The 14457-nt window shown below is 48.5% G+C and overlaps 1 protein-coding gene across 3 annotated transcripts in view; it reads left to right on the forward strand.

The window, feature by feature from the left end:
* The first annotated feature begins 6602 nt into the window (after positions 1 to 6602).
* APLP2 (amyloid beta precursor like protein 2) overlaps positions 6603 to 14457 on the forward strand; it is a 72658-nt gene continuing 64803 nt past the window's right edge. Inside the window, exon 1 of one of the 3 annotated variants that reach the window (XM_062197358.1) lies at positions 6603 to 6786. In XM_062197358.1, the coding sequence (XP_062053342.1) occupies positions 6688 to 6786 (99 nt within the window). In that variant the 5' untranslated portion in view covers positions 6603 to 6687. The remainder of the gene's footprint in view (positions 6787 to 14457) is intronic. The other 2 variants (XM_062197356.1, XM_062197357.1) reach the window with 2 other exon arrangements.

The following is a 14457-nucleotide window of genomic DNA, read 5'->3' on the forward strand; positions in this document are numbered from 1 at the left end:
GAAAGATGGCCAAAGTTCATGGGCTCCTGCACCCATGTGAGACATTTGGAAGAAGTTCCTATCTTCTGGCTTCAGATTGGCCTAGCTCCAGCTGTTGGGGTCATTTGGGGAGTGTTTGAGGAGATGGTCATATGTATATACTTTGGAACATTACACAATGTATAGATGTGTTACTTTTCATTACTATAATGAACTATCTGAGCAGGCTTCTCCTGAAGGGAAGAGGTTTATTTTGCACATGGTTCTGGAGTTCTGGAGGTTCCCTGTCCAAGACTGAGTGGCCTCATTAGTTGATCATCTGGTGCCGGTGTTCCTGTTGGCAGCCTAGAGCATCAAATGACAAGGGAGCAGGTGTGTCTGCAGGGGCTCTTATGAAGCCACATGGATTGCATAATGGGGTCTCCATGCTAAATGTCCAGTCGAATCCAATCGCCTTCTAAAGGCCCCATCTACAAACAATGTAAATAGATTAAGTTACCACTTTAGGGACTGGTGCTGTGGCACAGTGAGTTAAGCTGCTGTCTGCCATGCTGACATCCCCTGTGGCGCTGATTTGAGTCCCGGCTGCTCCACTTCCAATCCAGCTCCCTGCAGATGGCTTGGGAAGGCACCACAAGATGGCCCAGGTCCTTGGGCCCCTTCACCTATGCGGGAGACCCAGAAGAAGCTCCTGGCTCCAGAGTTCGGGGCCCGGCTCTGACCATTGTGGCCATTTAGGAAGTGAACCAGTGGATGGAAGATCTCTCTCCCTCTCTCCTCTCTCTTTATATCTCTGACTTTCAAGTAAAAAATATACATATATTTTTAAGATTTATTTATTTATTTGAAAGCCAGAGTTACACAGAGAGGAGAGGCAGAGAGAGAGAGGTCTTCCATCCTCTGGTTCACTCCCCAATTGGCAATGGCCATAGCTGTGCTGATCTGAAGCCAGGAGCCAGGAGCCTTTTCCGGGTCTCCCACATGGATACAGGGGCCCAAGGACGTGAGCCATCTTCCACAGCTTTCCCAGACCATAGCAGAGAGCTGGATCGGAAGAGGAGCTGCTGGGACTAGAACCGGAGCCCATATGGGATGCCGGCACTCCAGGCCAGGGCATTAACCTGCTGTGCCACAGCACCGGACCCAATAAAAAATACTTTTTAAAGAAGTTACCACCCTCTTAGTATTGTTAACATAATACTTTGGGGACCAAACTTTTAATATATGGATCTTTAGGGGGCATTCAGCATCCAAATTAATACACAAAACATAGCAATACATGTAGCAAAAAGAACTACATAAATATGTACAATTTTTATGTATGAGTTAATACATACATAATTAATAAAGTTAAAAATGTTTTGGTGATTTAAAATTTTATTAATTTATTTTCATTTTATTTGAAAGGAAGAGAGAGAAATAAGTAGAGAAAGAGAGAGCGATATCTTCAATTTACTGCTTTATTCCCCAAATGCTTATAACAACCAAGGCTGAGCTGGGCCAAAGCCAGGAGCCCGGAACTCTCTGTGGGTCTCTCAGAAGTATGGCAGGGACCCAAGCACTTGAGCCGTCATCTGCTGCCTCCCTGGATGTGCCCTCAAGGAGGCTGGATATCATACGGTTTACAGGCATCCCAAGTGGCAAGGCTCTAAGGAATTCTAGTGGACTACACAGTTCTCCTAGGAGAGCTTTAAAAAATGTACACAGTTGTCGCTCAGTGTGTGCGGTAGCTACTACATCACCTGGCAGATACCACAATCTGCCAGTGCTCAAGTGCCTGATAGAGGATGGTGTAGTGTTCCCAAATCACCCACATACATCCTCTGTACATGTCAGATCATCTCTAGGTTACTCACACTACAGAACACAATGTAAATGCTATATAAATAGTTATTATACTGTTTTATTTAGGGAGTAATGCCAAGAAGAAAATGTCTGTATACATGCACTAAAGGCATAGTTTGTCTTTGATTTTTTTTTCTTTCAATAATATTTTGGCCCACAGTTGATTAAACTCAAGGATGCAGAACCCACAAATGTGGGCAGTCAACTGTACTGATCCTCTTGGGTCCCTGTTGCTTTACAGATTTAGAATTTCTTTTTCTTTTTTTTAAAGATTTATTTTATTTATTTCAAAGACAGAGTTACAGAAAGAGGTAGAGACAGAGAGAGAGGTCTTCCATTCACTGGTTCACACCCAAATGGCTGCAACGGCTGGAGCCAAGCCAATCTGAAGTCAGGAGCCAGGAGCTTCTTCTGGGTCTCCTATGCAAGTGCAGGGGCCCAAGGACTTGGGCCATCTTCTACTGCTTTCCTGGCCCATAGCAGTGAGCTGGATCGAAGAAGAGCAGCTGGGACTAGAACTGGTGCCCATGTGGGATGCTGGCGCTTCAGGCCAGGACTTTATAACCCACTGTGCCACAGCATCGACCCCCTAGAATTTCTGAGGTTGAGGCTTAAGAGTTTGCTTTACAAAAAATAAACTTCCTTGTTGCTTCTGAAAAGCATCTTGATTTGGGAGCAATTATCCTTACCCAGTTTTCCCCACCGCCAAATAGGTGTTAGATAAATGAACATCATATGAATGAGAGGATTTAGCTTGTGTTAGTTTACATTGAGGAATATAAACTTTGCTTTTTTTCCAACAGAGAAATGCGCATTTTTTACAAAAGATTTTTTTTTTATTTGAAAGGCATAGTGACAACGAGGGAGTGTGTGTGTGTGTGTGAGAGAGAGAGAGAGAGAGAGAGAGAGAGAGAGGGCTTCCATTTGCTAGTTTACTTCCCAAAGGCTGGGGCCTTGGCTTCCCAGGCCAAGGCCAGAAGTCTGGAACTCCATCCAGGTCTCCCACATAGTTGATAAGGGCCCAAGCACTCGGGCCATCTTCCACTGCTTTCCCAGGCACATTACCAGGGAGCTGCATTGGAAGCTGAAGATCTGGGACTTGAATCAAACCCGTGCTCAACTATGAGATGCCAGCATCTCAGGTAGTGGTCCAACCCATAGCACCACATGGTGGCCCCCAGGGCCTTCTACTTCTGTGCACACAAGATTAAAAAAAAAAAAAAAAAAAGGCATATCACTCTCAACGTTGGTCGCTGACATGAGCATAATTGGCCTGAAAAATTATCGAGAATTGCAAAGTATGTTTTCGACAGTGTCATTTAATAAACAGAGTTCCAGAACACTGATGAATGGGGCAACCCAGTCTTACTGGTGCCCTGAAAATATAAGTAAAATTCTTTGAGGATTTAATTGTAGATTGAAGATTCTCTAAAGCATTTTCCAAAATGTCCTTGTCCTACCCCATGTTATATCTTAGTCTTTATTTTCATATATACAGTTTTTTTTTAAAGATTTATTTATTTATTTGAAAGTCAGAGTTTCGCAGAGAGAGAAAGAGAGGCAGAGAGAGATAGAGAGACGTCTTCCATCCATTGGTTCACTCCCTAAATAGTCGCAATGGCCGAAGCTGGGCTGATCCAAAGCCAGGAGCCACGAGCTTCTTCTGGGTCTCCCATGCGGGTGCAGGGCCCAAGCACTTGGGCCATCCTCCACTGCCTTCCAGCTCTCTGGGCTGGAAGCGGAGCAGCCAAGACATGAACCGGCGCCCATATGGGATGCCGGCACTGCAGGCGGCTTTACCCGCTATGCCACAGCACAGGCTCCATATGTTAGTCTTGAACATGCAGTCCCCAAAGCAGGAAGATCCAGGCCACTGCTCTGAACTCAGATAATTTCACTCATTTTTCTGTGAACACTGACATTCTAATAAATTGAGCAACCCCCAAGTTCAAGTTCCTAATTTTATGGGCAAGAAAACAGGCCTAAGAGGGCCTTTCACAAGGTTTTAAACAGAACTGGAACTTATGCAGTCACTTGACCATTCTTTCATAAACACTGTACTTTAAGAAATAAAAAAGTATGCACTTATTTGAAAGGCAGAATGACAGAGAGGGAGAGACAGAGAGAGATCTTCCATCTGCTGATTCACTCCCCTTATGGCCACAATGGCCATGTTTGGGCCAGGCTAATGCTAGGAGCCTGGAACCCCATCTGGGTCTCCTATGTGGGTAGCAGGGGCAGAAGTAGTTGGTCATTTTTCCACTGCTTTCCCAGGCACATTAGCAGGGAGCTGGATTGAAAGTGGAGCGGCAGTGGGACTGGAATTGGTGTGCATATGGAATGCCGGCTTTGCAAAAGGCAGTTTATTCCACCGCACCACAACACTGTACTCAACAACTCACACTTTGTAATAGGTTGCTTTACCTGCCTTCTGCTCCTGTATTTAAGATTCTTCATGCGTTTCCTTGTGGAACAGTCATATTTCACGGAATACCAGAAGCTGGTAGACCAAGACAGATTTTTAACATTCACTCTTGACAAAGAAAAACAACAACAACAACAAAGAGTCGGGCGCCGTGGCGCACTTGGTTAATCCTCTACCTGCGGCACTGGCAGCCCCTATGGGGGTCGGTTCTAGTCCCGGTTGCTCCTCTTCCAGGTCAGCTCTCTGCTGTGGCCCGGGAAGGCAGTGGAGGATGGCCCAAGTGCTTGGGCCCTGCACCTGCATGGGAGACCAGGAGGAAGCACCTGGCTCCTGGCTTCGGATTGGCACCGTGCTGGCCTCGGCGGCCATTAGGGGGGTGAACCAATGAAAGGAAGACCTTTCTCTCTGTCTCTCTCTCTCTCTCACTGTCTAACTCTGCCTGTCAAAAAAATAAATAAAAGAGTCCCAAGGGGTGAAGAAACTTTCTCTTGATCACACAGCTGTTAGCAGACCTTCAATGGCAGGAATTCCTCTGTCCCAGTGCTGGAGGTTGTGCAGGGTGCTGACTGGGTTCTGAGCTTACCTCGAAGGAACAGATTGAAAGAAAGGTGGGGGAGAGTGGGGAGGGAGCAAGATTTCTGGGGTCTTTTTGGTAAGGGCACTAATCCCACCATGAGACTCCCCATCTAGATCTAAGCACACCCCAAAGGCTCATTCACAAATACCATCACACTGGTGTTGAGGATTTCAACAGAGGGATTTGAGGGCTAGGGGGACAAAATGCAGCCCATAGCCAGAGCCAGATTTATGGCAGTTCCAGAACCGGAACCAGCACCCGGGATAACTGGGTTCAGTAACACTGGCCATTCATATACTGAGGTCACCACCCCCACCCAAGTCTCGCCAGTGGCCCAGGAGAGGTATGGGGTATGGAAATACACGATGAGGGTGCTTCAGAGAGTTTGCAGAAACAGGAAACTCAAATATAAGTTTCTTTTGGAACACATTTGTTTTTGAAACGCATGCATACTGTTTTCATGATTTGCATTTTCCACGAACTTTTTGAAGGCCCCTGGTAACTAGGGGAGCTAAAGTCGCAGCGGGAAGCAGCCCTCTGAGCATCCAGTTGAGCAGAGAAAGAGTGAACAGGCTTCCAGCCGGCAGACATCAGAGAGGATCCTGCAGGCACGGGAACAGGAGGGCAGGGCTCCCTGACGAAAGGGGAAGGCGCCGGTTGTCTTTGGGGACTGGGGCAGAGCCAGAGCAACGGGGAACTGGGCACGCAGGGAGCCGCACGGAACAAAGCTGCAAAGTCCAGGCTCTGTCCGCTTTGTGGATGTTGTCTGCCTTTCTCTGAGTTTCCTGGGAGTGGGGACCCCGCTCTACACTGAAATACTTGAATCTAAGGGGACTTGGTCCAGGTCTCCGCAGGAGGTGGTACATAAATCACAGAGCACTTAGAGGACACAAAGCCAAGCCGAGCCCCCGCGGTGCCGGTGGTGAAATGGGACAGTAGCAGGCTTTCCCAGGCAAATGGGAACGCCGTGGAGGACGAAGGCAGAGGAGAGCAGGTCTCCTGCCAGCGACGCGAACAAGAAAGCAACATCTTTTCTTAGACCCCGCAAGGGAGCGGGCCTGGTCTCTGAGGTCGGCGTGGTCCCCAAGGGTCTGGGGCGCCCCTGGGAAACCAGGGCAGGGATGAGGCCTAAGGACCAGGGGTCGCAGGGATGAGGCCTAAGGACCAGGGGTCGCGGCCGCTTTCGGAGGCGGGGGGTTGGCAGCAGCGCGCGCGCGCTAAGGGCGCGCCCTGCACCGGGGCTCGCGGGTGGAGGCGGGCTGCCTCGCTGAGTCCTTCCCCGAGCCTTGCGGGGCGGCCCTCGGCACCCCAGGACTCCCGACGATTCATCCCGTTCGTGCCAAAACCCATTTCCAGAACCAAAGAGGGCGGTACCCGCAGGAATCTAAAAAATACCCCGCAGGGGCGGGGGAGCACGGCAGAGCGGCGAGCTCTCAGCGGGAGGCTGCAGGCCGCCCGGGCAGCGCAGCGCGATCCGAGGCGCGCAGGGTGCCGGAGGCCCGAGGGAGTCCCACCCCCGCCGAGTTGCGGCCCCCGACCCACCCCGCGCACACCCGCGCGCCTCCCGGCCACAGGGTCTGCACGGGGGCGGGGAGAGCAGGCTGGGGGCGGGGCCTGGCGCGGGCTGTTCCGTGCCTTGATTGGGTGTGGGCGCAGCAGGGGGCGGTACCTTGGGAGGTTCCTAGGACCGCCATTGGGCGCCGCGGGAGGAGGCGTGGTCTGTTGAAGTCAGTTCCGGTCGGGGTAAAACCCCCGGGGCGGCGGCGAACGGGGCTCAGATGCTTCTGGGTCGCGGCGGCTGGAGCAGTGTGGTCCGTGCGTTTCAGCTTGAGCGCCTAGAGCCGGAGCACCCCGACGAGGGATGGCGGCCACCGGGACCGCCGCGGCCACGGGCAGGCTCCTCATCCTGCTGTTGCTCGGGCTCACGGCGCCCGCCGCGGCGTTAGCCGGCTACATCGAGGTAGGGACCGGGCGGGCGCCCGAGCGCCGTGTCGCGCTCCCGGGAGGCGCGGCCTTGGGGGCGGGCGGCGGGGCTGGGGGCGCGGCGCGGGGGTTCCGGCGCTGCGGCGGGGCTGGCGCGTCCTCCCCCGCCCGGCCCTGCTTGGCGCAGTACTCGGCGCTGGAGGTCGGGCCGCCGCCGCAGAGGCCAGATGAAAGGCGGCGGGGGGCGGCGGGCCGCCCCATCCTGCGGGGGACCCCCGCGCCGGGCAGCCGCCCGCCCGGCCCTCCCCCGGGGCGGTGCGACGCCTCCCGTGCGTCCTGCCGGCCCGGCCCTCGGTGCAGCTGGGGCCCCTCCGCGGACCCCGCTCGCTGGCCGGGTGCGGCGGCGGGCGCAGGCTCGGACGAGCGGGTGCCCTTGCCCGTGGGGATGCGGCTCGGGGCCGCGGCCGCGCGCGGGGAGCGGGGTGCCGGCTGCTGCGCCCCGGGGGCTCAGTCCAGCTCTCCGCCCGAGTGGAGGGGAGTCGGGGGGAGCCCTCCGGGCGGGGTCCCCACTGCCTCCTCTCCGGGGGCTTCGGCCCCGAGGGGAGGGTACCCGTGAATCGGTGTGGAAACTCCTCCACACCGTACTTTCTGGCGCCAGGATCTCGGTGGTCGGGCCCGGGGGGACCCCGCGCGCATCCGTGTGCGGCCCCGGGGCGCTTGGCGGGAGCTGAGGCGGCTGGGGGAGGCGAGCGGGCCCGGGGTCGCCCCGCCGCCCTGCGGGGACCCGTGTGCCGCCGAGGGAGTCGTGGGGCACCGGCAGGAGTGTTTCTGCCGTAGTTAAATTCTTATCCCCGATCGCCGCTTTAAAAACTACAACTGGTTTTCTGCGTTATTTAGCTCATTGAGGGAGGGAGACCCGAGACTGGATTTGACTAAAAAGGCATGGAGAGAGCTTACTGATAATGATTTTTAAAATAAAAATACAGAACAATCCGAAGAATGCATTCGCTTCCACAGGATGTTGCGGCCGCAAACCTCGTATTCATCCTGCTTGGAGCTGTGACTCTGGGAGAGAGAGAAAAAAGCTAAGCCTTCCGTAGGAACTGTTTATACACACAGGCTCTTAAATTACGGTGTTAGTCCCCACACCACGGTAGAGCCGTCCATCTGTGATCCCCAGGAAGATGTCGCCTGAGGCCGGGCTGGGGCAGTGGGCTGGGAGGAGGAGAGCGCGGGTTTTCTGTGGAGGACGGGGCTTCCGTGGGCCGCGGTGTCAGAGCCTGGCTGCAGATCCGTGTGGCATGGGTCCCTGCGGGCGCCGGTGAATTCCGGAGACAGGGTTCCCAGCTGTCAACAGTGTGGAATCCGCACGCCCGCCCTGCGGGGCTCACGCTGCGGGAGAAGACAGTAGCAGAGTTAGGACTGGGTCTGATTGTTAGCCAGAACATTGTTCAGTTGGAAAGGGGAACAGAAAGTAGGAGTGGAGCGTTTCTGCGGGGTGGATTTTAAATGCTGTTATGGTAACTCCTGTTCTTTGTCCGTGTATTTTTTTTTTCCCTACACCTAATAAAATTCCCTTTCAGGCGGGCTTCCTTTTTATCAAGCTGTCAGAATTTTATTCACAGGTGCAGAATTTGACTTCTGTGTATCTGCCGTCAGACGATTGCGGCAGAAGCCTTAATTGAGACAAGAATGGCCTCAATCAAAATGTCTGTGGGTAGGCCCTGACTGCGATTAGCCGAAGGGATTCTGGCCAAATCCCTGATCAAGTTGCTTGGCACAGGGTTATTGATTGGCGAATTTTTAGTGTTGCTTGGTGTTGACTGAATTAATCTCTTGCACCTGTTCAGAAGAACAAGGCCCACCTCTGTTGGCGGGGTCACTTCCTCTCTGGAACCCGAGATAAGTCCTCAGTGTGTGCGTACTGCGTCTGAGAATCAGGACGGCACAGATTTGCGTGGAATCCCTGGACCCCGTCAATGCATGTTTGCGTTTTTGAGAGCCAGAACTTGAGTTCATTCGGCCGCATTTGAAAGTAAGCGGCTCACTTGGGTGCCGATTTTCAGGACACTGGACCCGCATTAAAATATGACAACCGAGGCACAGGAGAGAAGGCTTTGTGTGGGTCCTTCTGGAAGGCAGGGTGGGAGTTTCTGACTATTTTAGGGAGATCCATTGGTGGTGCTTCTGTTAGGGAATCCATCGTTATTTCTTCTTAACTGCTAAAAAAAAAAAAAAAAAAAAAAAAAAAAAACAACCCTCAGTTTCATAAACAGTGAATCGTGTTCTCAATTCCTTCTTTTGGGGAGGGCATTGGCTATGTTTGCATTCAAAGCTGGACTGTGCCTTAAGTCTAGTCACACGTGGCCATTGAGTTTGCAGTGTGACTGAGAGATGAATTTTTCGTTTTTAATTGAGTTTACATCTAAAAACTGATCCAGTAATTAGAAATCTTTTAACTGGAAACAACTTGGTTTTGTGAATCTCCTGTTTTAACTGCACATTTTATGAAATCTAAATGCAGATCAAGTATTTCCTCTGAAAATTTAGCTTCTGAATTGAGATGTACCGGTAGCGTAAAGTACACATCAGCTTTTGAAGAGTTTGTGTATTTGTAATATGTTGACTTTTTTATTGATTCCATTGAAATGACAGTATTTCAGACATTAGGCTAAGTAGGTTGTGCTAAAATCAATTTCATCTATTTTTTTTTTTAAGGGTGGCTACGAGAAAATTTAATACCAGGTGTGTGGCTTACATTCTGTTTCAGTTGGATAGTGCTGATTTAAAGGCTTGCTTTAAGTTGATTGTGCTTGTTTTTATTAGCACAACGTTTGACTACTTATGTTTCCTAATAAAGTCTTACATGAAGTTGATCTAGCATGATCTTGTTAGGACAATTTTGAGTATGTTAATTTTTTGTTACCTTTTTTGGTTACTTTAATTTTTTGTTACTTTATTCAATTAAAAATTTTTGTCTTGAAATAACTTCAAGCTTAAAAACCACAAGCATTGTAGACAACTCTTGTACCCTTTACCCAGAGTCAGCGATTGTTAACAGCTCCCCTGCTCAGCTTGCTTTATCACTTATTCTGTTATCATTATTGTGGGTTTTTTGCTGAAGTACTTGAGAGTAAGTGGGAGACTTCCTCCCCTTTACCCCGAGTAAACTCAAGAGTGTGTTTCCTAGGAACCCAAGGTGTTCTCTCACATAATATCAGGACAGTTGTCACCTTAAAGAAATTTAACATTGACACAACACTTGAATTAAATCTGTCAGATGACTACTTAGTGTATTTTATGTCATTTGAAAATGTGATTTTTTTAAACCAAAGAGCTTGTTGGCAGTAGTAGACGATAGGTTAATTTTTTTTCCCCAAATATAAGATTCTTATCTGATGTTGTTTGGACTTTGGAAAAGCATAAGACAACTTACCAAAATTCTTTGTTCTTTACCTTTACTGAATTCTCAGGCTTTTGTATATTTTATGTATATAAAAGGTGGCACATATTATTTTGTGCATGTAGGTGGCACATATTATTTGTGAAAAGTAAGAAAAAAAAAGTGCAAATAAACAATAAGAAATGGAGCATCCCCTGAAGTCGTATCCTCCAGGGAAATGTCCCTGCAGGCATTTTGGTCATATATGTGAGTTTTATTAAGTGAGCAAATACTGCACGCTGAAGCTGGTGTGCAGCAGTTATGGTTTTGAATTGTCCTACAAGGAACCACTGAAAGAAGATAATATGTTCTGTGTGACAGGAAGTAGGAGTCAATCTTTGTACTGAAATTGTAGTTGCTATGGAGGGGCTAGTAGAGAGAATTCTAAATTGCCTGTAATTCAATTTTGAAGCGTTGTTTTTTTAGTGAGATAAACTAGATTACCTTGGAGTTTAATTAAATTTAGTATATTGCACCTTGATTTATGGCCTATGATGGAAAGTGGACCATGTAAGGTGCATTCAAATAGAAATGGGTTCCAGTCCTTTGTATCAAGTACAACTGATTATTACTTTTGCTAAGGTGATTTTTCTTATGTGAGCATCATGTAATCTTTTTTTAGGTCATTTTAAACATAATGTAATCTATATTTTGAAATATGAAGATTGGAAAACTCGCCGACGTTTCATTTGTTACTCATCCTAGTATGTGTTGAACCCCATATGTAGTAGATCCTAACAATGCATTAGTAAAAACAGATGTGGCAAGGGCTTTTCACTGCACAGAAATGCTTGCTTTGAACTTCAGGCCCCACCCCTGGACATTCTCATTGAGTACATCTGGGATGCTCAGTATTACAAGCTCCCCAGGTGATCTGATATGCAGGTAAGAAAATACCACACTCATTTGGTCCGTTATGTGCACACGCCCCCAGCAGTCTGGTGGAGTGACGGTTCCTATTCCCACCTGAAAAGGGAGGGGTTGGAGGGCACACAGCTTGGCCAGAGAGTGACTCTGTCCATCTGTTCCTAAGTCATCTACGCTTTATTTCCTCTCTGCCACGATGTTTTATGTTTCCCTTTTGGTTGAAGATTTCTTTCTTCTTCTTTTTTTTTTTTTTTTTTGGACAGGCAGAGTTAGACAGAGAGAAACAGAGAGAAAGGTCTTACTTTTTCCGTTGGTTTACCCCCAAAATGGCCGCTATGGCTGGCATGCTGTGCCAATCCGAAGCCAGGAGCCAGGTGCTTCCTCCTGGTCTCCGATGCGGGTGCAGGGCCCAAGCACTTGGGCCATCCTCCACTGCCTTCCCAGGCCACAGCAGAGAGCTGGACTGGAAGAGGAGCAACCGGGACTAGAACCCAGGGTGCCGGCGCCACAGGTGGAGGATTAGCCAAATGAGCCATGGCGAGGATTAGCCAAATGAGCCATGGCGCTGGCTCATTTTTCATTTTTAAAGATTTATTTATTTATTTGATAGGCAGAGTTACAAAGAGAAGTGGGGGAGAGAGAGAGAGAGGGAGGGAGGGAGGGAGGGAGGGAGAGAGAAAGCAAGCGCACAGGTGCGAATGAGCACTTCCATCTGCTGGTTCACTCCTCAAATGGCCACAATAGCTGGGACTGGGCTAGGCTGAAGCCAGGAGCCCCATTTGGGTCTCACATGGCTGACAGGGGCCCAAGCTCTTGCTTCCTCAAGTGCATTAGCAGGGAGCTGAATTGGAAGTGCAGCAGCTGGGACTCATTGGATGCTGGTGTTGCAGGCAATGGCTGGCCCCATGGATTTCTTTCTACTTTTGTCTGCCTGTCTTTACCACTACCCAAAACCTGATAGGAATATTTTCTTTAAAAGGAACTAATTTCACACAGGTTACAGTATGTCATGATCCAGTAAGATATGAAAATGTTAAGTGACTCTTTGAAGGATTTAATTACAGAGGACCTTGCCTATTTATTTTTCATTTAAAAAAAACTTGCGCCTTCTATATAATGTGCAAGTTCTCTCTGTCTGTCTGTCTGTCGCTCTCTCTTTCTGGTAGTTAGTTGTTTCATCCTTGCCAGAATACAGAAAAGATAAGAAATTAGGAGGCAGGGGGGTATTTGGAAGAGAAAGGCTGCTGGCTCCCGATTCGCAGTCACCGCAGCCACTGGCTCGTGAGCGGTGTGCCTGGGTGAGGCTGTGGTCAGTGAGAAAAGCTGCCGAGTGTGTGAGTGGGGTACCTGTAAGCGTGAGTTCCGCAGCTCACCACAGCCTTTCCCGGGCTGCCTCTCCCGTGGTCGCAGAGGACATGGTCTACTCCGACAGTGTGCACAGGAAGAAGACACCGTTCTCAGGCCACGGCACAAGATTCCTGGTGTTCACTGGACGAAATGGTCAGCTGCTGTAGCCACAGGAAGCCTCGGCAGGGGTGACGGTTCCACCGGGAAAGGCTTAGACTCCTCGGGACCTGCGTTCTGTGGTTGGGCCTGTCTGGGAAGTGATGGCTGTGTTAGTAACTACTCAGGGTGTACTACAGGCTGTTCTCCATGTCGGAAGTCGATAGCTGAGCTGGCTGAAAGAGGAAGAGGTGACTCCTTCCTACCTGAGGCACCTGTGGGTTACAAGCCAGCTGGTGAAATGGAGATGATGTAGAAAGCTCTCTCACCGTGCGTGAGAGTGTGTGAGGTACTGGTACTTCATTTTGGAGGGATGATGCCATCTGGAACAGAATGGCTGGAAGTTTGCCATGACACATGGCAAACATGGATACAGTAACGGAGATACGCAGCCCCGGCAAGAAGATGGGGGATTTCACCGTGGTAAAGAACATAAATATTTTCAAAACGGTCATGTTTAATGATGGGGATCCAAGAAACACGTCCTTAGGCAGTTTTGTCTGGTGGACATGCTTAGACAACGTGGACTAGGTGATGCAGTTGTGTGGCGCTGCTGTTGTGTATGTGATCTGTAGTTGGCCCGAACATCCTTACACAGTGCCTGGCCGTATCGTGTTCTGTGTCTGAACAGATGACATGGCGAGGCTGAAGCGGGGCTTTGCCTGATGAGATGTGCTGTCAGGATCCTCTTTTGTTTTACCACCTTTAATCGCATTTGCAACACAGTGTAGCTAAATATGTAAAACACAACACCCTCTACCCCTTCTTATGCCATCTTCACACTTCTCACGTTTGCTTTACCCTTAAAAACACACATACCACAGACCCAAGATATTACAAATAAAGGCCTCATTTACATGTTCCGGAAGTAACAATTATCTTCAGTTGGGAATTTGGCATTCTCATTTGTAATTTTCATGAAACTTGCTCAGGCTCTTTTTATATTTGAAATAGATATTTACTATAGGCAGTGTTGTTTGAGCATGTGTGGATACTTTAAAAAGTTTATGAAAAACAATTTAAAAATTTGGTGAAAAAAATTATGAAATCCACACATATGAAGGTCTGTAAAAAGTCATGGAAAATGTGTACTATGAAAAAACTATGCACAGATTTCAAGGTTTTTTGAACTAAAGCCAGTTTATCTTTAAGGTTCATTTTTCCACAAACTTCTAGAGTACCCTCATATCATGTTGATATTAGAAGGTGTATATGGGAGCTAAAATTGGAAAACTTCAGTGTGAATACAGAGTGTTGATTACTAGAGGCTGGGAGGGGTGGAGTAATAAAAAGAGTTTGGCAAAAAAAACATATATAGGGGAAGCTGGGTGTGGTTCATTAATTGTGATAAATACTAATATGGGATGTTAGTAGGGAATGGGAGGAGGGTATGTATTACTATCTTACACTTTTGTAGATTTAAAACTGTTCTGAAAATAGAATGTTATTAATAAAAGGCAAATATTTGAACTGACATTAAGGATAACCCCATACTCATGGAGATACTAAGCACCCTTGCTGCCCTTCCTAACATTGAAAACTCTTACTTGCTTGAGCCTTAAAAATTTTTTTTTGAGCTTTTTAAAACTTAAAAGTACATAAAAGGAAATAGCTCAGTGTATTTCCATAAATCAGCTCTTGTGTGACCACCACCAAGGCTGAGATTGGGAACATCGCCAGCATTCCCCTTCTCTCCCCCAGGAGTAACTGTTACCCTGACTTTCATGCTAACCACTTCTTGCCCTTTTTTTGTCGTTCTGCTGCCTAAATATTTGCTCATGAGCACAATATAGGTTTTCAGCTTTGTCTGCATGGTTTCCTTCAATATGTATTACTATGTATTTGGTGTCTAAGTATGTGTCTGAGAGTCATTTGTATTGAGTACAGTTGTGGTTC

Source organism: Lepus europaeus, chromosome 7 (genome assembly GCF_033115175.1).
Source record: "Lepus europaeus isolate LE1 chromosome 7, mLepTim1.pri, whole genome shotgun sequence".
Classification (NCBI taxonomy): domain Eukaryota; kingdom Metazoa; phylum Chordata; class Mammalia; order Lagomorpha; family Leporidae; genus Lepus; species Lepus europaeus.